General features: G+C 42.1%; 1 protein-coding gene across 7 annotated transcripts in view; it reads right to left on the reverse strand.

Annotated features, from left to right (window-relative positions):
- Positions 1-26,629, reverse strand: part of GRB10 (growth factor receptor bound protein 10) — a 147,492-nt gene that overhangs the window by 11,174 nt on the left and 109,689 nt on the right. For 6 of the 7 annotated variants that reach the window (XR_009963260.1, XM_062610913.1, XM_062610914.1 and 3 more), the window contains 6 exons: positions 13,761-13,917; positions 7,849-7,964; positions 5,010-5,084; positions 2,826-2,963; positions 2,098-2,208; positions 925-1,023 (listed from right to left, as the gene is read on the reverse strand). Coding sequence is in view for 6 of the 7 variants with exons in the window: in XM_062610913.1 (XP_062466897.1) it covers positions 925-1,023; positions 2,098-2,208; positions 2,826-2,963; positions 5,010-5,084; positions 7,849-7,964; positions 13,761-13,917 (696 nt within the window). In the remaining variant the exon portion in view is untranslated. Of the gene's footprint in view, positions 1-924; positions 1,024-2,097; positions 2,209-2,825; positions 2,964-5,009; positions 5,085-7,848; positions 7,965-13,760; positions 13,918-14,773; positions 15,115-26,629 lie in introns of those variants that run through there. The other variant, XM_062610917.1, reaches the window with a different exon arrangement.

Here is a 26,629-nt window from a genome sequence, read left to right on the forward strand (position 1 = left end):
AATTAGCTGTTTGCTACCCAGAGAGCCAAAGCTGACTAAGCTGAAGGTTCTCCATCCTATTTTGGTGGACATGTATATAGCATCAGGCGCCACAGTACCACTCTGCGCGTGCCTCTATTTTCTATCACATTTTGTATGTTATGCTTTGGCACAAATTATTAGAGAGTTGGGTAACTGTGCAGAAGAAAGGTGAGACTTTCACGGGTAATGATATCTGTACATATTTATTATATATATTCCCTTTAATGTGAGCGACGATGTAGTAAGGTACAGAGAACACAGTAGTTTTTAAGGCAGCATCTTCAGAGAAAGATTTAAAGACAAACAAACCTAAAACTTCTGCACATTTCCCTATGAAGATCAGGAAGTTCCCTGCTTCAAAGAGTGCGTAAGTCAAGCCTCTTCTCAGTTCCTTCCACACTGATTTTGTTTCAAAAAATCTGTGAAGCCTCCTACCATATTATCAAGTAATCTCATTGTTTCCTCTCAGATATGAATAACTTTCGCCTAGAGACAGGGTTGCTTATTTTTGTTACTTTTTAAATAGAACCTTCATAAAAATGAAAAGACTTCAAAAGCACTAGACAGAGCTCTGTTCTAGTTAAAATAACCACTTACCACTTAGCAAAACATTTTCTTTAGTTTCATATAAACTTGCAAATACCTTGTTAAGCTGTTCTTTTGATTCACATATCATAAATTTGGCTCCAAAATGAAAATTATATTTGATTCATGTATGGAAGGAGTTGAGTTCAGTTCTGCGCTAAGCTTAGGAGGGACAGATCTACCAGGCATTTTGCTCTTAGCTGTGTCATTCTGGAGGCAGATGATGTTTAAAAACATACAGGTATCTTCTCATGAACAAAATAATGAATGTAACTTAACTATAAGTGTAGCTCTATTCTCATAGAAGAGATTAGGTACCTTGAGGAGTCGAAAGGCAGTCATCCAGCACGTCCTGCTTTGCTCATCTTCAGCACACAACAACCTCAGTTCCTTAGTTTCATTTCTCACTCTGTTGGGCTATAAAGCATTACAGGGAAGTCAGATACACTGAGCAGAAAACCAACACCACTGTCAGCTGACTGCAGAGTAAAGGCAGGTACAGTATTTGTCAGAACTGGCCAGAAAAAGCTCACATCACTCTGAATTAAAGCTCAGGAGAGGCTGAGCATGCTTTGAAAGAAATCACTTTCTCAGCTGGGTGCAGTAAGATCAATCTCTTATCTCAGTGCCTGCTTTGAAATACTCTGCAGCCTGGCAGCTTATCAGAACAAGGTTCTCATGCCATGTTAGAACCAGAACCAAGGCAGTTGTTCTTTGTTTGTTTATTTATTTATTTAGAACTGTGATAAGTTTTATGAGTCCCCATTTTGAGATGAAGAGCCAAAGTTTCTGTAACTGGAAGTCTGCTTCCATCAGCTCAGGATCCATCCCACAGCCAGTCTCTACTGAGGCAAAGCCATGTTGTCTAGCTCTGGAACGGCTGCTTAGGAAGCAGACTATTTCACTCGCTGCTGTCAATAAAACCAGCTCTCAGCCTTATTTTCTTCTCAGAAAATTACACGGAGCTTTGAAATACTTTCCAAACCTATCCATCAGCACAACAGTTTTTAAAATCCTCAAAGGCAACTGCTGATTGTGACAATCATCTTCTTTAAATAAAAACCTCTGGCCCACAGTAATGGTGCAATTACACCAGATCAGACCTTGGTCCTTTGTTGCTAAGTTTTGGTGCTTGCTGGCCAGAGAAACTTTTCTATTCAATTAGAGTAAATGAGGAAAAAAAAAAAGGACTGCATCTGTGGGGTGAACCAAGGCCACCTCACAGGCACACCACGCTTCAGCACTGAGCTGATCTTGCACTGAAAATTTCCCAAGCCAAAGGAGCACCAGACAGAGTGTTAAAAGTGTCACATAAAATGATGGCAAGATTCATAGGACATGCCTGCCAAATGAAAGACGTTAAAGATCAAGTCCTCATGACAGAAATGCTTGCAGAGTTTTACATACAAATCCCATTTAGCTGGGGGCTGGGAGGACTCCAAGCTACCAACACCATCTTGAACTTTGGAAGAACTTAATGAGAAGAATTACCTTTATACAAAATCCAAACTCTGCAGGTGCATTGTACAACTTCTTGCCTGCTAACAACGAGAAGATATTGCTGTCTTCTAGGTCAGCCAGTAATTGCAAGTGTCTTGGCTCCTGGGGAAATAACGTGTTTTACGACAGGTAAGTGTAAGATTTTGGACCTTGTTACTACAAGCTCTGCACTCTCTGAAGACCAAGCTCCAACAGAGGGCAGTGTATGAACACTGTGTTCCTTTCTCAAGCCGCCTGAAGTGGACATAGCATGTGACCTTTTAAACACCAGCTTAGTAGCAAAAGGTGCTTTATGCTAGAAGCTGCCAAAATACTTATTTGAACATATCACATTAAAAATGGCACAGCCTATTACATTGCTCCAGAGAAATCTGATAGTTAGATGATATAAAATATTGTTTAAGGTATCATTTAAACTAAATTCATGTCCTTAGAGAGAATGATTTCTCTTGCTAACTTTCTTAGCATAACTTCAGCAGCCACAATGATGTTGTCTAGCTAGTTTGGTTTTATTATGTAATAATGCTGTATAGCTATTTTCATGCATTGAGAGCCCAGGGCTTGATTGTCATTTGATCATGACTTGCTTATCCTTTTCTATGCGATAAAAAAAGGGAACACTGTGTGCAGATATTTAAAAACCAGCAAAAAATACCCACTGTAAAAGCAGAAAATACTTTTCACATGCTACTACTGTGCAATTTCTTTTTTAATCTTACCTTTGAAGTTCCTTTTGTAGAACAATAAAGTCCCGATCTCCTCAAACACACATACAATTTCTTCCATGATTTCCTACCCAGCTCCTTCACATGTAAGAAACCTTGAATTTCAGGGCAGCTACTAGAGTTTAAAAAGTTCTGTTGGAGAAGAAAATGTAAATGAGGCTCGTATCCTATGGATGGATCATAAAACTGTCACTGTGCTTGCAGAACAGAGACGCAAATGGCAAATCACTTTGCTGACTTGGGGCAAATTATGCTTAAACTGACCGAGATGTTTATACTGATTTATGACCAAAATGGATATTCATGCTCCTCCTGTTGCATCTACCTAACTCCTCCTGCCGCTGACATCTTCCTGTTCTCTGTGTCAATACTTAAATCTCCAAAAGGCCAACCATCTCTTTATCCCTATTCTTCTTGGCCTGAAGGGGGACAAAGTACACTTATTAATTCCTAAAATAATACCTTGTCACAACAATTCTGGCAACTAGTCTGACTTGGAAACAATGGCCAAGATCTGCAAATTTATCCTGAAGTTTTAGAATGGGAACAGCCTATTTCAGGATTTCCCATGTTAAAGTCTTATATATCATATATGCACCTGACCCAAGAGATATGACAGACAACAGAGTATTTAACTCAAAGTGAAACATAGAGCAGTCAAATAAGTGTCAGCAACTATACCAGGCCTCAAGATCCAGAAGTATTTCAGTTCTTGACATAATTAGAGGGACCACATATGGAATCATTTGATTTGTGATACATCAAAGAAATGAAGAATTAACTATGGTTAGCGAACTGATGGATTACTCCCTTACTACACTGGGCCAGATTTTTAAATGAGAGCTTGCTTAGTATGTTAAATGTCAAACTTATAAATTAAATAGCAGAAAGAGAAATGCATAAACCTGGTTGGCGTAGGTGCTTCTGCAGTTCTTCAAAAGTTTTGTTTTGGTGTTATTTGGTGGACAATGCCCACAGGAAAGAAAACCGAAAATCAGTGCCCTGTGTCAGAATCCTTAGTTGCATTAAAACCTAGCCTATTTTCCCAGTCCTCCTCCCTCCCCATCTCAACAAAAGAGAGTCAGTACAATCTACAGTCATGCAAAGTGACAGAAATCAAGCTAAAATCAGTTATTTGTATGCATACTTTATCTATTTGTGCCTTCTACTTTATAATTTGCCTGTTATTCATGGTACTGTCTTCCAGGCATCAGGGTGTTATATTCTTAACATAGTACTCTTTATAATAGACTGTTTTGATTTGGCCTCACGAGTTGAAAGTCTCCCACTTGAGGAGAAAACTAAAGTGAAAAAGATTTAGATTACAGGTTTTAGAACAGAGTGCTTAAATTGAGAGATTTAAGTGAACGAGTTATGGGTGAAAGACGTAGCCCACCCTTCAGCACCATCCTTGGAGGCCAAACAGCTGTGCCAAGACTGCAGTTCCTTCATGAGCAAGCAAGAAACTACCCAGCAACATCAAACCCTGTGTATAAACTCAGTGCACGTGCTACTGCCATGCAGATTACACAACTCTACCAACACATACATGTAAGATCCACACCCCTGTAATTTAACTTGTAGAGCTTTAAATGGGATTATTTTGCAAATACTACCTACAAATTTCCGTAATGACTTGGACTTACTTCTTAGGGAATTATTTTTCTATATAAAAGAGCAGGTAGTTGGCTGAACCATGAGGAAGTTGGTCCTTACTGCTAATTCTTGCCAGGCCCAAACATGGGACATAAGAAGAAAAAACAAAGGCTCTCACCATCTCAAAAGTATCTTCCAGTGTACACACACATTTTTACACCTTCTCCTGTGCTATGCTGTGGAGTATAGACAAGAACTTTTGCATTTATAGATACATATCTGCTGAGACTGTTTTAGGAACAACACTGGGTGGCCAAACCAGGTATCCACAGATGAATGAATATTAATGAAACAAGTATGTTTGAACATAGCTATGAATACTTTGTCCTTACAACTTACACATCAATGTTGCTGGGTAAGATCTCTGTCAGGTATTTTCAGCATTAGTGCTATACACTAATGCACTACACTGGTCTTTCTCTAACCAGTTATTTCCAGACCTTTGAATTCTCCCTCCCCTCCTCTCAACCTCTCCCCTCCAGCTCCAAAACTTTCTTTTTCCATATGGATAACTTACAGTACCTGCAACAGTTGTGACTGTGGGATACTGCCATTTGTTTGCTGGCACCAGGCAACCATTTGCTCTGGAAAGAAATTCTAGATACAAAAAAAAGAAGACAATTGGAATTCACATTGTATTTCAACACTCTTACATTGAAAACATGGCATTTTCTTCCAGTCATTTATTTATTTAAACTATCACTCTTAACCCAATTTGGAGATCCCTGACACTGAAAATAATACTAGGGCTTTCAAGTGCAGCTCTTCCCTTCCTTCTGCTCACCAAACGCCCATGCAGACAGAATGTGGATTTTTAAAATATCTGATATGCAGCATTTCGTAAGTGCATTCCCATCACTTCCACTTCTGGTGAAGGCTTTCAGGGATCTCTAACAGCCTCTACTTTCTAGGAAAGGACAGGATGAATGGTGCTGCAGGTTGGATATGCAGTGACTCCTTGCTTATTGCATATTCTGCCACCAGATTTCTGGCCTTCCCTCTCCATCCAGAAAGGCTGTTTGGCGAACAAACTCTCTGTAATGCCACTTGCCATATGGAAGATGCAGAACAGGAGGAATAACAAGTTTTCTCTACCCTCACAGGGGTAAGCTGGATGCAAAAGCCTTAAAAGGAGTCTTAGGCAGGGATGCTGCACGATCTCCAGTATGGATATCTCTACCTCCAACAGCACTCTCCTTCTAGTCAAAATACAGTTTTTCAGTGCTGTATCTGCATGCCCCTAAAACCTGCTGAGTCCCTCAGAAGGTTCCAAACAAAGTGCCATTTGCAGACCTTAATTATGAAAAAGAGTTCATGTGTGACTGTGGCTTTCATTGGGTTGTTGAACAGTCAGGTTATGCTCAGAGCTTGAAACCCTTCAATCTGTCAAGAGAAGAGCCCTTTGCAAAATCTACCCCGTATGTTTGTTTTTCAACGTAACGTAAGAGAGCCCAGTATTTTTTCTTGTAACGACAGGCCAGCATACATTCCATGAAATGAAATAATGAACATTATTTCATGTGAATGAGGACACGTGCAGTAATTAGGCTGTGTTGTATACCCTGCTTCATGTGCCACATTTGAGTAAACTCAAAGTGAGCATCTACTTCCTTTCTGCCATCCCACAAACACAGAAGCAAGCATTGTTTCAAACAGGTGCTTCTACAGAGCTTTCTGATTTCAGGCATTCAGTACAATATCTTATTCATACTGAATCTTTGCATGACAAAGGTCAGACAGTTTTCTTACTGCTACATCAATGACTTGACTTCAGATTTATTCTTCCAGTTCCCTTTTTCATTTGCTATGTTTTAAAATGCCTATGTAATTCAGCACAATAAATTTACTATACACAGCAATTACATTAAGTCATTCTTGAAGTTTTTAAACATTATTTTAAGTATGAAGACATGCAGAAATGTCTGAAATAAAACAATGACTGATTATAACAAGATGAATCACAACTAAAAGGTTTCCAGTTTAGAACATTCATCACTCTTCAGGCAGTATTTCAGGCTTTAGGGCATAAAGAGAAGGGATGAAGAGGAACCACCCTTCTGCCAGGTAAGTTGCAAAATGAATTATGAAAGCTAACATTTACCAGGCTCTCTTGAGCAGAAACAGTGCCATATGGCAACAGCTAATGCAACGGATAGGGAGCCTTCACATTCTTACACTAAAAGAATGATTTATTCTCTGATTGCAGGAGCCTGGGACTGAATGCCAAGCATTCTGGGTTTTACTTCCATGCTCTGTTATTAATTAAAGTATACCGCATGAAGCCAGTGTGCTAGCTCCTATACCAAAATTTCTGCACAACACTCAGATGTTCATAGGTTATCAAATGGAAGATTGACACAAGTAAAAAATTACAAACACTCCCATGTACAGAAATGTTTCACACAGTAAGTTGAGGCACAGCCTCTGAAACAAACACTAGCAGATGACAAATGTACATGCAAGCACAAGTGCAAGGATGCAGCAACTGTGCATTAGTGTCTATGAAGACAGGAATAAATTTATCATCTGCAGTAACTTCAGCAATAAATCTTCATGTGACCTCATGTATCTTTTTTCTTCAAATACCTGACTGACCCAAAATTTGTTCTCACCTAAACTGCCTCTGGATTATCCTTCATCAGCTACCTAGAAGGGATGCACCAGCTGACATCAGTTCATGCCAACAACCAGTTTTAACTATTTAGGTAAAATGTGAAAAGTAGTCCCCACATAAGCAGTTACACTGCAAGCAGTTTAAAATGACAATATTCAAAGAATCTTACAAATCCAGGAATAAGTATAGCTATGACATACAATACTTTTCAAACATGGATATACATGAGGACATAGAGAGGACAACTGTCATCAGAAAAGAAAGCAGAGAACACTAGTAAAGCACACCCATGGGTGAGACACTGTTCAACATGTATGACAATAAACTGGAAATGCCTTAAGTACTTTAGGGGTTACCCAGAAGGGGTTTTTTGAAAGTATTACTGACAGCAGTTAAAAGGTTTGGATCCTGAACCCTGTGCGATCAATTTGCTTCAAATAAAGTAACTTTGAAGATAATGAGTAAACTGCACTTCTGATTGTTTTTCTTAAACCAACAGAGATTTCCCTGTCTTGGTCACCCTCCACCATAACAGCCATTTTGAAACAAGTAGATTTGGTAACTTGAGGTTTTTAGGCTGGGAGGAGGGTACATGGAACTTTAACATCAGTTAAAATTTCTTTGGAAGGAATTCTGTTTGTTGGTTGATTTTTGGTTTTTAATAGATGTTTAAGATGTAGCAGGCCCAGCATTGTTACTGAGATCCATCCCTCTCTGTGGTGAAAACAAGGAAGTAATGAGACTCACCATGGGATTTTTAAAAAATTCATATTTTGCGTAATTCTTCCTGAACAAAAATTTACTTTCACTTCCCATTGTGGACTCAACTTGAACTATAAGCTCATGATCTTCCAAGCACCTCTCTGTGGAAAAAGAACATGATGTTAACACACAGCCAACCAGCAGAAGCAGCGAGACTAACTTTCACAGAACAGAAGTAAAACAACCCAGTGTAATTCCATTGCCTTTTAAGAAGCTAGCAAAACACATTATAGCTTTCAAACCACGCTGCCATGAGGCGTTAAAAGGAACTAGGGCCTAAGTATTGCAAAGTTTATTGTTACATGGCAGTGTTCTTCCAAGACTTCCTACATCAGGGCTTCATAAGCACATGCTTTGAGAAAGGAAAGAACAGGACATAAGACTTTTTTGTGTGCAGTAGCTTAAACGATACACATGAGCCTCGTCTTGTGGTGCTGGCTATATGCTGTGGATCTGGAAAGGCAAATAGATTTAAGGGGGAAAAGTTGTGCAAAGGGCACCGTTAGGCCTTGAACTATCACAGAAATACAGTGTCCTATTTGATTACACTCTATAAAACCAGTTCATTTCAAGGTGAACTTCAGGCCTTTATTGTAGATGCTAGACAATGGGGTTCATTATGAAAGAGGTCACAGGATCTACTTTACAGGAATACTGACAGAGACAAATGTTTTGTACACATGACAGGGCAATTTTCTGCTCTAGATTTGGTTACAAGGTAACTCCCCATAACCACCACTGCCCTGGCCAAAAGAATGGCACATCGAAGCATGAACAGATAGCTTAACAAATCCAATTCACTGAAAGCAGTAACTCTAAAGAAGGCAACTGGGCTAAGTGTGTGCTATTTAATGAACTCATTATCTTGGCAAATCTTCAAAAGTTTCCGAGAAAATATTTAGGTGTTTTTCAAAAGCCTGAATAGTCAGTACTTTCACCCATTATATAACAGTAAATAAAAAACAAGGGCAAATAAAAAATCACTTTTGCAAAGCCCTATCCAACATGCATGTGCCTTGCTGGCTCAAGCAGTTTGCGGAGTCCCTTTGCCACTTCGTGTTCCTGCATCCTCTCATTCCCACAGTTAGAAATGACCAGCTGCCACCCAGGTTCGCTTGGGGTGTTTGTTTGCGGCTAGAAAGCAAGCAGCCACTGGTACCTCAAAAAGCAGCAGGCTCCTGAATGTCACCTGAATTATTCAACTTTGCAGATTAATGTAAGTTCTTCGACTGAAAATTTAACCCGTCTCTGAATGATCCCATTGTCTTTTACACCTGCATTTACACTGTCAGTCACCACCAGCTCATGATGACTTCAGCATTTAAATTGCATTTGCAACATCCAGCCTTGCTATGGATTGTGTTTCAAAGGTTTAACTGGGCTGCTGCTGCTTAATACATTAGCCAGAACAACACTTCTAAGGGGTAGTTATTTGACTAATGTATGTGACAATACTGCTTTTGTAGTAGTTAATTGAGAACATTTTGCACCACCTGAGCATTCATCTCCTAAACCTTCATGTTACCTAGGGGCTTCACAGGTGAAGTTTCAGGTATTGCTGCTGATCTGTTGCTACTGCCATGGTTTTAAGCAACTGGTTAAAGTCCAATCTCTTCCACCCTGTGATGAGGATGATGGGCCTAGGGGGTGGAGGGCCTTTCCTTTTTTTAAATTATGCTTCCTCCAAAAACCATCTAATTATATTGGTATGAATCTTCACCACAGCATGAGCCCTGAAAGACCACGTGTGCTGAATCTGCCTGCTTCCATCACCGCACAAAGTTGCGGTCCTTGGTTTCCTAACGCACTAAAGATTGCTCACCTAAGGGCAAGTATAAACCACATCCTGCTCATTCTCTCCTAAGGAAATGCAGTACAGATGGACATTTGTCTTTTTGTATTTTGATTGTTAGTTTGTGTAAATATACCCAGTGCCTGTTTCTTAGATAACTCAGGCAACTGACCTAGATGTCGTTTTTTTACTAAATCAAGACCCTTGTGAGATTCCGTGGTGATACTCCTGATTTAATGTTTACATTTTTATTTTGATGGTGAAAGCCACCCTGAAGAAAAGGTGCAGCATTTCATAGCATGTGTATGTAAAGCAGAAGCTAGTCCTGGTCAGTTTGCTGCTTCTTCACAGAGGCTGTGCACTTGGGAAGTCCTTGGTAATTTGCACCTGGTCAGTACAAATGGGATGAACTGCCACTTGACACACCAGCAACTTAACCTCAGCCCTGCTTTAAGATTCCTGCTACAAAACTAGAAGCATAGATGTCAGTCCATTAAGTTCAACAGGTCAGTCTATCTTCAAGTGGCATTGCCTGCTGAAGTGACCAGAAATGTCTCATTTTAGTTTATCTGACAGGCTTAAATCAGTCTCCTCTGCCTGCTTCCCAGAAGAACAGGACAGACTCTTCCATCCCCTCTCCCCAGAAAATTGCCCTGTATTATTGTATAAACTTCTACAGAAATATAAAGTGATACAAGATGGGAAAAGGAGCTGGATTCCATCGTGAACAACTTGCAGGCATGGCCCAAAATTCCCAATTAGAGAATCACTACAAATGACAGGTGGATTGATGTGTGAAATAGCCCACGCTGCTTTTGTATTTTAGCAAGTGCTCTATCTAACTGTTCCACTTTTAATTCACTCAGGTTAAGGCAAATCAGATTCAATGCACATGTAAGCAAAAAAATCTATGTACAAAACTATGCAGGCAATTCTTTCCTCTAACTCTACATATACTTTACTTTCCTGGACAATCATGTACAGTCAATTCTGGAGCTGGAAAAATAAGGCCTATATGTAGGGATCCTTCCAGTGTCCAGACACATACTATCATGACAGTCTGTCTTCATTATTATTTCTGTTAATGTCCAATAGAGGAATTTCAATTCCTATTCTAAATTATGGTAGTTAAGCATGGAGAAGTATATCGGGAGAATACCACATTTTATGAACAGGTTAGGTGTATTCCTAGTTGCAAATGAAATGATGGCACCAATTCAAGAATCACAGACTGCTTAAATCTTGACCGCAAAATATTTTAAATACTAGTGGTACAGTGCAGGAGGAACCATTACACATGTTAAATCTAAGCAAGTCTGATGGTAGCTTGCCATAGCATTGCCTCCAGTGAGAACACAAATACTTATTGCTGTCCAATAGCTGTTTGAGGTTATTTGCAGGCACACGTGTTATTTGGAATATGCTTGACTATGTGTGCAAAGTAAGCAATTAGGTGAAAGTGTTTCTTTAAAAACTGGGACCTAGAAGATCACCACAATGATAAATATGCAGCTGGCTTCAAAAATTTGCTCTTGTCCTCAGTCTGCCCAACAGTAAAAAGATGAACTGCTTCTGCAAACTGAGCTCTTTTGGCAAGTAATATTAGGCAAGACTAGGGGGAAAAAAAGAGAGTGAATTCAATGAAGGAACTCGCCTTTTTTGGTGGGCTTCAAGATTACTGCCTACAGTATTAAGTCGGCAAGGATATTTTGAGTAAGAAATATTGTCTTCTGGAAACACAGAATTCTCACTGCTCTTAAACTTCTTTCCACACTGCTAAGTATCTATTTGCCATTGTTTCACAGTTACACTAGCAATCTTATTTCTACAGGGAAAAATATGGAACACCATACATCTGGTAATAACTTTACCTAAACTGTGAAGAAGTTACTACCTTGATATGATAGTCTCAGGGATACAGAGAAGCATTTATGCTACTGAGAAGCTAGAAATAAGCAGCCGTGTAACAAAAAATTCAAACTGCAACCAAAACTGGGTGGATGCACAAAAGGTGGTATTTATAGTTTACTGGATATGTCACAGTGTATACAGCGACAACATCAAGAAACTGCATGTTGTCATATACTGTATATAGACTACATATACTATACACTATGTATAGTACATTTAGCGTATATATGCCAAGAAATTGGATGTTGTTGCCTCCTGTTAAATAAGCTCTTTTATTCCCTTTTCTATCCACATCCTTTCAAGTATGTGAAATCTGTATCATTACATCTTTTTTGATGCTTTAAATACTTTTTTCTTTGTCCGTTCTCTTTAAACCCTCAAAGTCTGTATTACTTTCCACATGGATCTACTGCATGGCCCACGGAACACAGTTTGGTGGATGCTGAAGCCCCAACCTGCACACCCCATTTCTCTGGGACAGCCAGGGCCTCGCGTTGTGCTTCAGTGTGAAACAAGAGGTCCAAGGCAGGCAGGTCCCCATGTATATAAATGCAGCCCGATAAGTGTCTTGCTCTTTTCCCATCATTGTTAATTACAAAGTTATTTGTGTGTAAACAGAAGCTTTTGATTTCCTAATCAGCCTCCTGCCCGATTCATTCAGAGATGTCACACACCAGAGTTTGACAGCACAATTAGTCACCATGGAAGCTATTGTGATGTCACAAACACTGAATTGTGGCATCATTGAATGAATCTGGCAGGAGAAGGATGTTGGTTACAAAGGAGAAGGCTTCTGTTTACACAATACCTTGGTAATCAGCAATGATGGGAAAGAGAATATAGAAAAAAGAGAGCCTGGTAGTTTAATGAGCATTGGTAAAACTGAAAATCTGTAAAGGTTTTTAGAAGTGCATATGTGGCATATTAAACTACGGAGATAATGGTTCTGTAATTTATACCCTCATTCTTCACCTCGTCCTATGTCCTCAGACCTGAAAGTATATCACGGACACATACAACTGAGTGTTTCATGTTGATTTTGTAAGGTATTTCTATATTAGGAAAGATACCCAATAACGCCATTAAATCAGGATATCCTATGATTTTTATTTTCTCTTTTTTTTGAGTGCCATTCCACAGAGCTGTGAATTTATCTGCGTTTAACAGTACCAGTTTTGGGCATTACATCTCCAGCAAATTGTTTCCCCTTTTTTACTTGTGTGGTTCTGACTTACATTTTTAAACATAAACCCCTCTGTTAGCTACAGATAGCATTCACAGCTTCAGCGCTGGCGATCGCAGCTTATGATTTGTCTTCCTCTATTTTCTAGAAAAGAATTCCCTGTGAACTATATTGACTAATACTCCCAAACGCTACACTTTCTAAAGCGCTATTGTATGCTATGCAGAATTACAGATAGCGTATCTGAGCGATACGCGTTTGCAAGCTGCACAGCAGAACCCTGCAACTAATCAGTGCCACAAAATAACAGGAAAAGCAAGCCTGAATAACATGAGATCCTTTCAGGTACTGTAATTAAACCAATTCACGATGTTATTTAATTCCCCCCAGTTCTTCCTCTTGCTGCCTTCTTGGAACTGTAACCATGACACCTTAATTTCAATCAGGTGGAGGAGCCGCTGCCTGGAGAGCAGATGCCACTGCTAGTCCAGAAATTGCCCATGGATATTGCGGGTGGTACCAGCATTTTTTCCCCTGCCTCAAGTCAAGTTCAGCCAACCCCCTCCCCCAGCTCAGCACGTCTAGCTTTCATAAGCGTTACTGTAGGTATGCAAAGCTGAGTCTGCTCACCCAGGTCTCCCAGCTGGTGATGAGCTGAGCTGTTTCACAGGACTGGTACTCTAAGGATCAAGCTTCATTTGCCTAAGCTGTTTATTTGCAATAGCTTCAGACACAGCAAGGTAGCAACAGAGCACTGGTGTGAAGATTAGACAATTATTTTTCTTTTTTATAATAAAAAAAAACAGGGAATGGGAAATCAGGGAAGGACTTAAAATGGCTTAAACGCTTAACACATGAAATTGTAATACACAAAAAGCACGTATGTGACTTCAGCTAATTGTACAAATAAAAGCAGTGGAAAGAAAAATGTTCGGCTGGAAGCACATTAATACGAATTACACATATTTTACGTTCCCAGGTAACCATGCCACCCCTTTGACCGTTCCCTACCTAATCCTAGATGAGGGTGATGCTCCACTAGAGTCCAGCTGTTATCATCCACACAATGACTTTTGTAAACGAGCAGCTGACAGAGGTCCCTGGCTGTCATGTCTGCTAGAATCTCGACCACTTTGCTTGTTCCATCTTCACTAAAGACTTTTACATCCTGCAACATAAAGGGTACACTTACAGATCAACAGCTCTGAACATCGGGAAACCACACAGCTACTGTAGAAAGGCATCCTCTCAGCGTGAGGGTTCCAAGCACCTTGGCAGCCAGGACAAACAACATGGATGATTCACTTTATGACACTTTCTCTCGATGCCCCCTTGCCCTGCTTCCCCTCCCCCCTTCCCAACACCTCCCTGCGCTAGACAAAGATTCATCAGGGCTAACAGGACCGCATACACAGGGAGGAAAGTGAGAGAGCAGGTTCTGTGTAGAGCTGTGTAAGGTAAGCAAACGTGAAACAGTATCGAGAGAGTACTTGGGCAACAGTGGCCGAGAGAAATCACATCCAGTTAAACACACACAATTGTCTCTGTGGTCCCATCGGAGGCCTCCAAACATGTACAGAGGCGCAGGCCGAGACCCTGAAGATTAAAAATGGCTCTCTTGTTCCCCACTAACTTTTGATTGTTTCGCCCGGGGAGGTCCCACTCGCAGTTTGCCGGCGGATCAATTAGCTAGCACGGTCCACACGCATTTCTCTCCCTGCCCCGACTCCTCTTTTGATCCTAGCTTGAAAGTAGTTTGAAACCAAACGTGCATATGCTGCACATCCTAAATATTAATGGAGATGAGAGAACAAGTCAGGAACCCTCTCCCCACCTCCTGAATTATACAGATGCTTCCCTCTTTGCATTGTTCTGCTCAAGCAAGAGGCACTTGCCGCAAAATTATTTCTCTGGGCGAACATGCAGGTCCGAGATTTAAATCAACTCCACATTAGAAACGCTCTGCATCCTAGCAGGGGAATCTAACGAAAACCTGGATGGTAATTCGAGATGGAAAATCTTACCTCAACGGCACGTAAAAGGCAGCAGTCGGAAGAACAAGATGGCATTTTAAATAGAGGTTGCCTCTGGTGAGAGAGTTTGTTCTCTGCCTCCGCCAACCCTTGGTAGCCTGCGGCTGGGCGCCCGGGGTGCCGGCGGTGTCAGTGGGTGGCGGTGCCCTACCTGTCACGTAGCCCCTGCTATGGGGACTGTTTCTGGGGAGGGAAACAACTCTGCCAGAGCTCCACTCAAAGGGTTACACGCAATCTTTGCGGTAGTGAATCAAACCACACCGTGTAGACCAATCCTAGCCCTCCCTCCGACTGATGTAATCATTTCCCACACACTATCAGACTTCCAAATTATTCCCGCCCCCCCCAACCCCTCCCCAAAAAGAAGAAATTACAAAGGGAATTTGGGTTTTCTGTGACCACCAAGGGCCGTTCCAGACCCCTCCGCCAGCTCCCAAGTTCAAAGGCGGGGGGCGGGGATCCGGGGTCCACCAGCACCGGCACACGCGTGCTGCCCGCAGCCCGGCCTGGCAGCGGCTCATGGCATCTGCCCGCAACTTCGGCGCTTCAACTTCTCCTTCCGCGGACTCGGCTCCGCTCCGGGACCCGCGATGGCCGCGGGCGGCAGGCAGCGCCGCACCACCGCCGGCCGACCGACCGCCTGCTCTGCCTGCCCGCCCGCCTCCCCCCGCTCCCCCGGCTCCACACAAATTGAAGCCCAGTGAGGGAGGAGTTAAAGCCTCATCCAGCCCAAGTGACTCAAACTCGCGTTCAGGAAACGGCTTCATCTGACAGCAGGGATGAGCCAGCCCTTTCAGAAGTAGGCTCGGGAGAGGAAGGGGAGAAGAAAGAGTGAGGAAGGGGATCCCGGTTGCTGAGTCGCTGGGGAAAGCATGCACGCCGTACAGTGTTATAGCTGCACTCCCACTCCTGTCAACACTTCACCAAGTCAGAGACATCCTCACACACACAGAAATCTGGACTGGGGGGGGGGCGTTAAAGGGGGTGCTGTGGTGTACGTGTGCCTCCGTTTCTTGCCCTGTGAACAAGTCTCTCTGCAGTGAGCGCCCATTTCACGGGTAGCGGTGCGGCACATCCATGCTCCAGCCGTCCTGCCACAGTGCCTGTGGGACAGGGGCATGATCGAGCGCCCGAGGGACACCCTGAAAGAACACTGGCGTGCAACAGGGGAGCACGGCTCTCGCGTTCCTCCCCGGACGTGCTGGCACACTGAAAAGCCAGTATTCAGCCAGACAGAAAGTTGCCTTTGTGTTTGGTTTGCTTTTAGTGGGGAGCAGGGTGGGACTTGGAATTTTTTTTCTTCTATTTCTTACTGCAGTCAGATTGGACAGGAGTGACACAACCAAAAGGTGGTGTTGAAAGAACTCCTTTCTCCTTTTGGTTTTACTCTGTGCACATAACCACACTTTCTGTATTGAAACAGGACTGTTTCAGATGGATTTCCTGCCTCAGGAACCAACCTGGTGACATCATTCATTCATTCATTCCTTAGTTGCCAAGAAGCACAGCCCTATGCTTCACAGGGGAGCCTGCATCAGGCATACGCAGTGGAATTGCCACTTCTTCAACACCTGGAGCGCACACAACCCCCTCCCCCCCTGCGGTTTTGCTGGGAATACGGCAGTGAAACAGGACAGGGTGCACCTGATCCTTGTCCCTGACAAGTCCTGCTACAGAGGGAAAGCTGTTGTGCTGAGGGTGCCTCTCAAGTCCTTGCAGGTGGAAAAGAGAGAACTGTGAGACAACCACCACACTTCTCCCTGCTCCCAAGCATGGAAAGACTTAATGAAGTATGGCCGCTGGAAGAAAGCTGCAGCTGTCTTCAATGCACATTCACGCTGTGCTCTCTCAGTATGAAGCGAAGGGTCACGGGTACATGTCCCACCACCCTCCTGCTCCTTGCCCAGGAGCCAGCTATCCTTGAAGGACAATAGTATCCCCAACCAGGTTCAGGATACACAGCAGCTGTTGTTTGGCGCATCATTCTGCTGCGATGCCACGTTCTTCTTCAAGTACATCCATTTGCAGGGCCAGTCAGGAGTGGGGGTTTTTAATGACACCTTTTAAAGCCCAGGGACTGAGCTGCAGTGGGTGGACAGTGTGAACGCAGAAATGAGCAAGTTAACTTCACTGACTATTAATAGTGCCGTGTTTGCTATCAAGGACAGTGCAAGGCCGCGTATCACCACTGACAACACAGATATAAGAGACTGCATCAGGAGGGGATGTAATGGCCTGAGCTGAACCCTGCCCTAGAGGACAGAAGAGAGACAGAAGTGAGATGAAATCCCATGCCTCTGCAGAGACAAGACTGCAACACTCCCCAAGAGGCTCATGTGAAAGGTAAGGGGATTTTATGCCCCCGCACAATGCTGCAGAGCATGACATATAATCACAAATAAGAAACCAGCTAAACGACAAAGCTCCAGCTCAAACTTGCTCCCATGACAAAAGAGGCAGATAACAATATTCCTGTATCACAGAGAGGACTTAACTTAAAGTCAATGGTCAAATCCAACCCTCTCACATTTTCTATCCTTCCCCCCCCTTACCCTCTTCTTTCTTTCAAGGAAGCATCTACTACTTTGAGATGTTAAGGGCTCCCTATTCAAATTTTTTTCCAGCAGAAACACTGTTTTGCTTGCAAAATTGATTTGGGGCTTATTATCTACAGAGGAAAACGAAGAAGAATTAATTCTGAATAAAATACTGTAATAATGAAAACACTTAGCCTGAAGAGAGGTTCAGAAAGTTAGTCTGACACTTTTGCCCTGCATCCCTCCGAGAAATGCAGTGAAATGCAACAGCAGACTGCCTGCAACAGTGATTTACAAAAGGCCCTAATTACGTCAGCAGCACAAGGCACCTTCTATTCAAAATTAAGGTTAAGAATGCTAAGCCAACCAGAGCACTATATTGGCTGAACATTCAGTGCTTTACAGTGCAAAGGAGCAGATAACAGACTGCACCATTGTTCTGGGAAGAATTCTTCCCCCAAGCTTTTTTTTTTTTCTCGTCTTTTCCCTTTTTGAAAGACAGAAAGACTTAAAAATTAAAAATTTAGAAGAACATTAATATTCATCACTTCAGTGGTTTCATATAATGGGTCGCGTATCTTGAGTACCCTCATGGCTGTTTCATCTTCCAGCCTCAGTTCCTCAACCTCACTGCAGTATTTTGTGTGCATCAAGTAACACAAGCACTATTAGGAATGAGGACAAAAAAAAAAAAAAAAGCCCCCTAGCCGTGTCACAGTCACATTACTACTTCTCCACTTCTCTCTTTGTGCTATTTTTTTCCTTTTTCTGCAAAAGGAAACCTATGACCACATAAAATTATAATAAAAAAACATGCTTTTAAAAGGACATTATGCTAAAAATCTTCAGCATCAAACAGATCTAAATTTGCATTCTGCAATCTCAAATTAACCATAGTGTAATCTATATCAGGGCAAACCATCCTTTATTATCCTGGATTATGGCTCCAAACTAAGTACAAGGAGAGAGTAGCAGGTATCAGAAGGCCCTCTGACTGAAATGTGATAGATAAAAGGTTTCAGTACTGTACTTTTTCAAGAGTTTCCCTTTGTAACAGATGAAGATCAGAGACATCACAGAAAGGCATTAAAATACATTGAAGAATCATTACCAGGAGGTGCACAAACTGAAAATCAGTCCCTCAAGTTTTGACTTTCATCACCCAGTTTCATTCATCAAGATTGTTCAGACATAAGAGCCATACCATCACTGAGGCAAAGAGAAAGAAAACTGAATTGAAATGCATGTACTTTGTGCAAGAAGGAGGGAATTACTGCAGAAAGGCACCTATGTACCAAGAAAGTACTCGCTGTTTCCACTGGAACCTTCTTTGGATGAGATAATTTTCCCAAAAGCCTTTTATACGCAAAGCTTATGGGCTCACAAGAGCAAAGTCAGAGTCACTGGAAGAATGGAGAAGTTTTAAATTGGGATCAGTCAACTCAAAGCTGCTCAAGACTCAAGCTCTGCATGCAGGTTAGCAGTGAACTGCTATATGCCTAGTTGAAGGAGTAATAAAATAGAAAGGGTTTGCCTCCTTCCAGAGGTTGCAAACCTCTGATAAAGAAAAGCCTCTAAGTGTCTAAGCACACTCTACACACACCTGACTGGCAAGCAACTCCCTCAACCACATCTATGCACAAGAGCACCAGCCATTCTCCCCCTTACCTGCCCAGCAGCATTAAGGCAGCTTTCTAAGACATGGGAATTTCAAGTGCTGCAATGAAGTTAATATATAGGTCAACACAAGGCTCTTTTTGCCTCCGTTGCATAGCTTGTGCTGGAAAAAAGCCCTTCAGACAAACAATACATTGCAGATATAATCACTTATATACAAGGCATCAGTTAGTATTTTCTTATAAAACAAAACCAACTATGAGTTATTTGATCACTTCTTTTTTCCCTCCATATAAACATAAAACCCTCGATGAAATGCTGAGGTTAAGGTTCTCATAGCAACATTAACTCTCTCCTCTGGCATATACTATATTTAGGTACACTTTAAAAGCCCATGAACAACAAAGGAGAACAACTGTTGTAAGATCAAGACCTTAGTCTTTGACTTTCATGTTCAGAACAGCAACCTTGGTGAAAAAAAATCCCAACACAAAAAACATAAAACCCATTTCTGAGAGTCAGAGAAAGCACTTGACTTAAAAGGGAGTCACAGAGTCACAGTATCATCATATGTTCAGTGGTCATTAAACACCAATACTGAAGTCATGAACTCTGTGAGGGTCATACCAGACAGGTTTTGGGAATCACAGCAGCGTGGCCAGGGAAGAACAGGTCAGGATTAGCATCAGGTTCACTTCAGCAGCTGTATTTGGAGGGCTAGTGCTGCCGAACCTGTCACATATGAACACCCAGGCCCACGTTCACCCCAGGTAATATTAGAGAGTTAAATTCCTTCTGAAGCTAAGGGAGAGAAACGGAGTAACTTAAGATCTAAAGAACATGACAAAGGCATCTGTGTCCCTCTGCTAGCTGCAGAGAGAATCTAGGCTCCTGACTCTGGACTTCAGCTGGATGCCATAAGCTATACTGGCTGAATTCAAGCCATGGTGTCTAATCAAGCAAACGTGTCTCCGCACTAATGGCATAACTATTATTGTAGTTTAAATCCAGCCAGCAGCTAAGCCCCACAGCTGCTCCCTCACTCCCTCCAGGTGGGAGAGAAGAGAGAATCAGAAGAATAAAAGTGAGAAAACTCATGGGTTGAGATAAACACAGTTCAATAGGTAAAGCAAAAGCTGCGCATGCAAGCAAAGCAAAACGGGATTCATTCACCACTTCCCATGGGCAGGCAGGTGTTCAGCCATACGCAGGAAAGCAGGGCTCCATCACATGTTAACAGTTACCTGGGAAGACAAACACCATCACTCTGAATGTCTTCCCGTCCTTCTTACCCCAGCCTTATATGCTGAACATGACATCATATGGTATGGAATATCCCTTTGCTCAGTTGGGGTCAAGCTCCCAGCTCCTTGTACACCCCCAGCCTGCTTGCTGGTGCAGTGGGGTGAAGTGCAGAAAAGGTCTTGACTCTGTCCAAGCACTGTTCAGCAACAGCTAAAACATCCCTGAATTATCAGCTCTTGTTTCCAGCACAAATAGAGAACACATCCCCTTACTAGCTACTATGAACAAAATTAACTCTATCCCAGCCCAAACCAGCACACCACACACTGCAACTGTTGACATATGAGCTAAAAAAAAAATAAATAAGCAAAGTCTATGATGCTATATATACAAAAAGCACATTTAAAGGAACATACAAAATGAACAAATTTAGGGCGCTATTAAAAGTTTAAAAGCTGAATTTTGTGAAAGCAAGGTAAAGGTTTTCTTCCTGTCATTGAAAACTATGTGCGAAAATGGCTATTTGTTATGGACCCACTGGATGAAATCTATACTCATTATTTGTTTCTGTCTTCTCAAAACTTGAAGTATTAATGCCCTCTGTACAGGCCTAGGTTTGCATCAAAGGTTCTTCAAAAATCCCAGCTGTTTATATACAAAGGTGTGAACTGTGCAATGTACTTTTAAGAAAACAGTGTACAGAGCATGTTTTCAAGACATGCATGAACAAAAGATTTATTCCAACACGTGTTCACATACTTAGAGACCAAAGGTTTGGAAACTGTAAGTTGCTACCCTATAATTTCCCTATTTTACAACTAAATAGCAGAATGCAGTTGGAAGTGATACATGCCTACATAAAAACAACAAACCCAGTTTGTGCCATTGCCCCTAAAAGCTGCTTCACTTTTTCCCAGTTTGGTTTAATGCTCACATGCTCAGACAAATCATTTGACCCGTTTGACATTTTCACATCTTCCCACTCAATTCCTCATTTTTAGGTAAAAGCAAGAAGAAAGACTAATTTTCAATCCTTTTAAGAGTAACAATAGGCCTTTGTGAATTTTGCTGGAGCTTCTCGGTATTTGCAGGATGCCTGAAGAGAGAAAGCTTGGGAAGCAGTTTGGATAGGCTTTGACAGTACCAGTCCACAGTGGGAAGGCAGCCTGGCAACAGCGAAGTCACCCAGACCCGAACCTGGGGTCGAGACTCTTCCTGTGGTCACAGCACCGTCAGTTGACGTTTTCTCCCTCATATGCATCTTCTGCCCTCCAGCATTTCCCATTAGTTTTGATTATAAACCTGTAAATGTGCTCCTGTCTCTCCACACAGCTCCTCCCATCAGCCACTGCTTTTCATGCAAAAACCCTTTCTGGTTTTGAGATCCTTTATGTACTGAAAAAAAAGATAGTTACAGGCACTGTTACATTCCTTTAATTATGTAATGAAAGACATTAAGTGATGTTGCTGGCATTAACCTTTATCTTTCATATATTTTATTGTGCAATTTATCCCTAGATGGTTTGCAGTCTTCCTCAGCTGTGCTAACAGACTGCATTATTTACTGTCTGAATTTGCTCCAAGAGAAAGGTTTAGTAGAAAAGTTCTTGCAAACACAATTTAAGTCACTAACAAGACTAGAAAGGGTAATACAAAGAAAACCCATAATAATTTCTTGATTAAAATTCTTAAGTAACCAAGCTAGTTACTGAGTATTTTAAATTGGTTTGCCATTATAAATTACTCTGTAGAAAAGGAATTATTACCACATCTTCCTTACTGCACAGGCTAACAACCACAAGAACCACATTAATTTGAAGCTTGGCAGACAGCACAACAAGGCTCCAGGGAGCAGCTTCCCATAGGATTTAGAAAAACGGTGCAGGTCCCAAAGGCTTGGATGGCTCCTTCTTTCCCAGTAACACACTGTGAGAACTGCTGCTGAGGTACTTGTCACCTGAGTGCCCAGGCCACCCTGTGAGCCAGAAAGCCATTTCAGCATAGGGTCCAGCAATGTACTACTAGCTTCTTGCTTTGATTTATTGTTGTCCAAGCACAACTTCCACAAAATTCCCCTTTCCTTGCGTGCTTTTCTGAAGGGAAAGGAGCAGAAACTTTGCAGAGCAGATCACAGGAACACCAATAAGTGTTGTATATACAGATAGACTCGGCTCCAGCCCTCCATTTGCATGCACTGGTCCAGCCACAATTATTATTAGGAAAGGGATCAGAGACCACTTTTGAAGATGTCTTTGGAAACTGAGGATTAGTATCTGAAAATATTTGCATTTTTAATGCATGGGAAAACCTTTGGGGCAGTTACAGTCTCCTTTCTGATACAATGGGGCCTTGGGATTTTGACAGTGGTTGATGTAATAACAGGAGGAGAGTAAAACAACAAAGCAGCCCCACAATCGGGGACAACGCCAAATAAGCTAAATTTGGAATGTCCAGACATGACAAAACAAACACATTATTTTAAGAACTGGTAGTTATGAAATTTATCTTGAACAACTGCAATCCAATTTACCTAGTCCATCAGCAAAGGAATCTAAGCAAGCACAAGATGCACAGCTGGACAGAAATTACAAACTTAGAAGGGAACGCAGAGGAAGACAAAGATAGACCCTCTTCCCACTCCTGTCTCTTCCTCCCTCCTCCCCAGAAAAGTAATCACAAAGAATGAGAAAGGCGAGGATTTAAGGATTTGTGAGTTTGTTCCCTGGTGCTTGCAAGCACAGAGTTCCTCAGGTTTTTCTCTGCAGCCCTGAAGGCTAAAATAAATTAAAGAAATTAATGAGAACAAGTTCTTAGCTGAAGCCCCAGCTCCTGGATCTGACAAACTCTGCCAGAATTGACAACGGCAGGAGAAAAAGAGTTTTCATGACACATACAGAGGTGCACTAGATTAAAAAAATGTCAATTATCTCTCGTTACAAGAGTCCCTTTATTCCCCTCCACATCCAGAAGAACCAACGGTGACATCCCAGACCAGGCAGTTACACCAAAGCTGCTGGGAGACAGGGGAAAGCTGGAAAGCAAAACTAAAAATAAAACATCAAAAAAAAAACCAAACATCTCTGAACTCAACCTGTGTAGCTTGATTAGAAAAGGATCAAATATGGTATATCATATGGGGACACAATACAGGGCTACAACCAATCAAAGTGTGAAAACGTGAAGATGAGAGCAACGGGCAATGAAAAAGGTAATGGAAGCTAATGTAAAAAAGGGCAAAACTCAGATAAAGACTCCTAATGAAGACTGCTATAGCCTCACAGGCTCTCCAGGAATAATGACCATTTAATGATGGGAATCTGAAGTATAAATACATTATGAAAACTCACAACCTAACAGCCTCCATGTACTGAAAATCCCCAAAATCTCAAACACACCTTGGAAATGTAAATTTCCAGCAGCACTCCAATAGCATCAGTCACAACCCAGTAACAGGTTTTCCTAATAGGGCTGAGTTCATACTACTCTGACAATAAGAGGGGTGCTTTAAAACAAGTGGGTAACAGGCTTAACTACAGCAGCATGGCAAAGCATCCCTAATGCCCGGCCATCAGCTGCCTCCTTGCTGTACAGTGTTCAGCAATATTGCTTAACTTCCCGTCTCCCAAGCTACCGGCTCTGGAAGCTGGCGATTTCAAGCAGCGAGTATCAGCTAATTGTTGCTGCCTGCAACATTCAGGATGTTTTATGGGTCAGTTTGTCACACGCACACAATAAATGCTTTTAACAGAGCTGCTCGCATTGGGAGAGTATTTCTGTGCAACTGTGTAAGCATCGATTGTGTGCCCAGAATTAACCCCCTGCAGATCCGAGCCCAGGAAAAGTTATGTCGATGGGAGAAGAGGGCTTACGTTATCCTCTCCCTTATACATGCCCTCCTAAGGCACGTATAATTCTCATTTTCAGCAATTGCTTTAAAGGGAAACTGCTCCATAAAACTGCCCATCTGTTTCATTTCTGATAAATTTAGATATCAGAGGAAAACAATGGGTTTCCCCAAATTCAAGAATGAGATATCTAAAGTTTCCAGGGCTGATGCAAAACCTGGGGTTATGTTACCATGACTAAGCTGGATATTCTCTTGTGAGTGCAGCTAGCTCTGTGCAAATCTCACTCGCTTCCAACCTGCTCAGGAGTCTTCATTTTCAGTGGAAACAAAAAGCAAAGAGCAATACTGGCGAAAACACAACCAATACAAGGGGTTTATTAGTACACAGTGTCTCAGCACCCCACCCCAAAACACCTTGTGTAGACATCAGAGTTACCGAGAAATTTTTCACGTCTCACCCTGCTCTGCTTCGCCGCTGCACCCATCCACCTGTGCACACTGTGGCAGGACCAAAGCATGAGTTTTAACTCCACAGCAAGCATCTCTAACTTATCCATTTCCAAGTCTCCTCTCCAGCGCTTGCTCGAGACCATTTTTGCACACCCCTTCCTCCTGGTAGGGGCACCACAAACAAAAACACAAACACAAAAAAAACCCACACAACCCAACCCTTTGCTGAGCTTACAGGGACAAATTCCCTGCTGCCATGGTTACCACTCCAACTTCTCTTGTGGAACTAGAAATAAGAAAAAAAAACCCCACCACACAACCAACTTCCCTGAGAACAGACGGCTATATAATGTTAGCTCTCCCTCCCTCCCCTCACTCATCATTGTTAGCCACTAAATCAGCTACATCTGGCATATTTAATTTGAACTAAATAAAATGTCATTAATTAAAAAGATACCAAACAAGCAATACATGACATAGAAACAGACCTTAGCATCTGAACATAGCTTATTAGGAACATAAAGGATTCAACTCGTTTTTACCAAAAGCTGAGAAACAAAGGCAACTAAACGGTCCTCTATACATTGTTACCGACAACAAGGTCCTCCAGAAGCTCCCCCCTATCGTCTAGGTACACTGAGGTTTCCAAGCACTAATTCCTGGAGCAGCAGTGGCTCAAAAGTGGTTAGCTCATTATAGATGGCATTCTTTGGCTGGAAGGCTGCAGCCTTCATTCCAACTTCGAAAAAGGTTACTTTGCTAAAGCTGCAAGGGGTAAGACGTTCAGCAATGCACACTTGCTTTAAAGGACCTGTGGCCACGTAGCTGTCTCTGAACAGTAACAGCCTCTCCTCTCATATTCTCCACGCTGTTTTCAGCAGCCTGATTTGAAGTTACCACACACTGCTTCATCCTTCCTCTCTTGCAACTCCTCTCCTTAGCCCATCCCTGAAGACTAACACATTGTCAGCTCTCTGCATCTCTCACTGCAGGTCACACCATGAAGATGTAAGCGCTGCTTTGTGCTGCTGACCAGCACAGCTACCTGCATGAAAGCAGCTCCTCTTACCTTGACATCAATACATCCCCCTACCCCCCATGGTGATTCATATCATACTCCTAGACCAGGCTTTCACCTTTAAGGGTACATCATTATCAGTATTCCACTGCCACTTATCTAACAGATTTCAGTGCAAAGCTTCACTGAATCATATAAATCTCTCTTCACAGCCCTTAAATGTTTTCCGTCATCTTTTTTTGCCAGCTGGTAATCTTTCATTCTAAAGCTGTACTATCCCTTATGATTAATTGAATAAGCATTTGAGTGATTTCATTTTTAGTGCCTCCAAGGCTAAGGATTTCCCATGAGAACAGATCATTTTCTAAGTGCTCTGGTCCAGGTTTTCAGCATTTATAAATCAGACAACTGGCTCCTCTCTATTTTTGCTGCTGTATGAAGCAGAACAGATATTTAGGCATACTTTGATTGCCACTGCTTCATTTCAGTACGGATGGTCAAATAAGATTCAAACATTCAACACAGAAATCCCCCCCAGAAAGCAAATTTTCCCAAAATTCTTACAAGATGTTCAAGTGGATTATGTTGATAAAGCTGGCACACACTAGGAAAGTAAAAAGATTACTCTTCTTAGAAATTCAGTAGTTAGAATTGAATTAACAGTGAACTGTAACAGTGAACTTGATCCTTGTAATTCCAAACTTAGTATTAGGACATAACTCAGATATGACATATTTTGAAATCCTGAGTTTCAGTTTATGCCTACTGCTGTCACTGGGCTCCACTGAAAAAAGTCTGGCTATGTCCTCTTTGCACCCTCATTTCAGGTACTTCTATATATTCCTAAAATGCCCACAAGCCTTCTCTTCTCCAGGCTGAGCAGTCCCAGCTCTCTCAGCCTTTCTTCATGAGATGCTCCAGTCCCTTAATCATCTCTGTTGCCCTTTGCTGGACTCTCTGCAGTATCTCCATGGCTCTCCTGTACTGGGGAGCCCAGAACTGGACCCAGGACTCCAGCTGTGGCCTCACCAGTGCTGAATAAAGGGGAAGTACCACCTCCCTCAACCTGCTGGCAAAGCTTTGCCTAGCCAGTCCAGGAGATCAGCAGGCTTCGCTGCCGCAAAGGAACAATG

This window comes from Pezoporus occidentalis, unplaced genomic scaffold (genome assembly GCF_034315485.1).
Source record: "Pezoporus occidentalis ecotype Australia unplaced genomic scaffold, CSIRO_AGI_Poc_V1 ctg15, whole genome shotgun sequence".
NCBI lineage: Eukaryota > Metazoa > Chordata > Aves > Psittaciformes > Psittacidae > Pezoporus > Pezoporus occidentalis.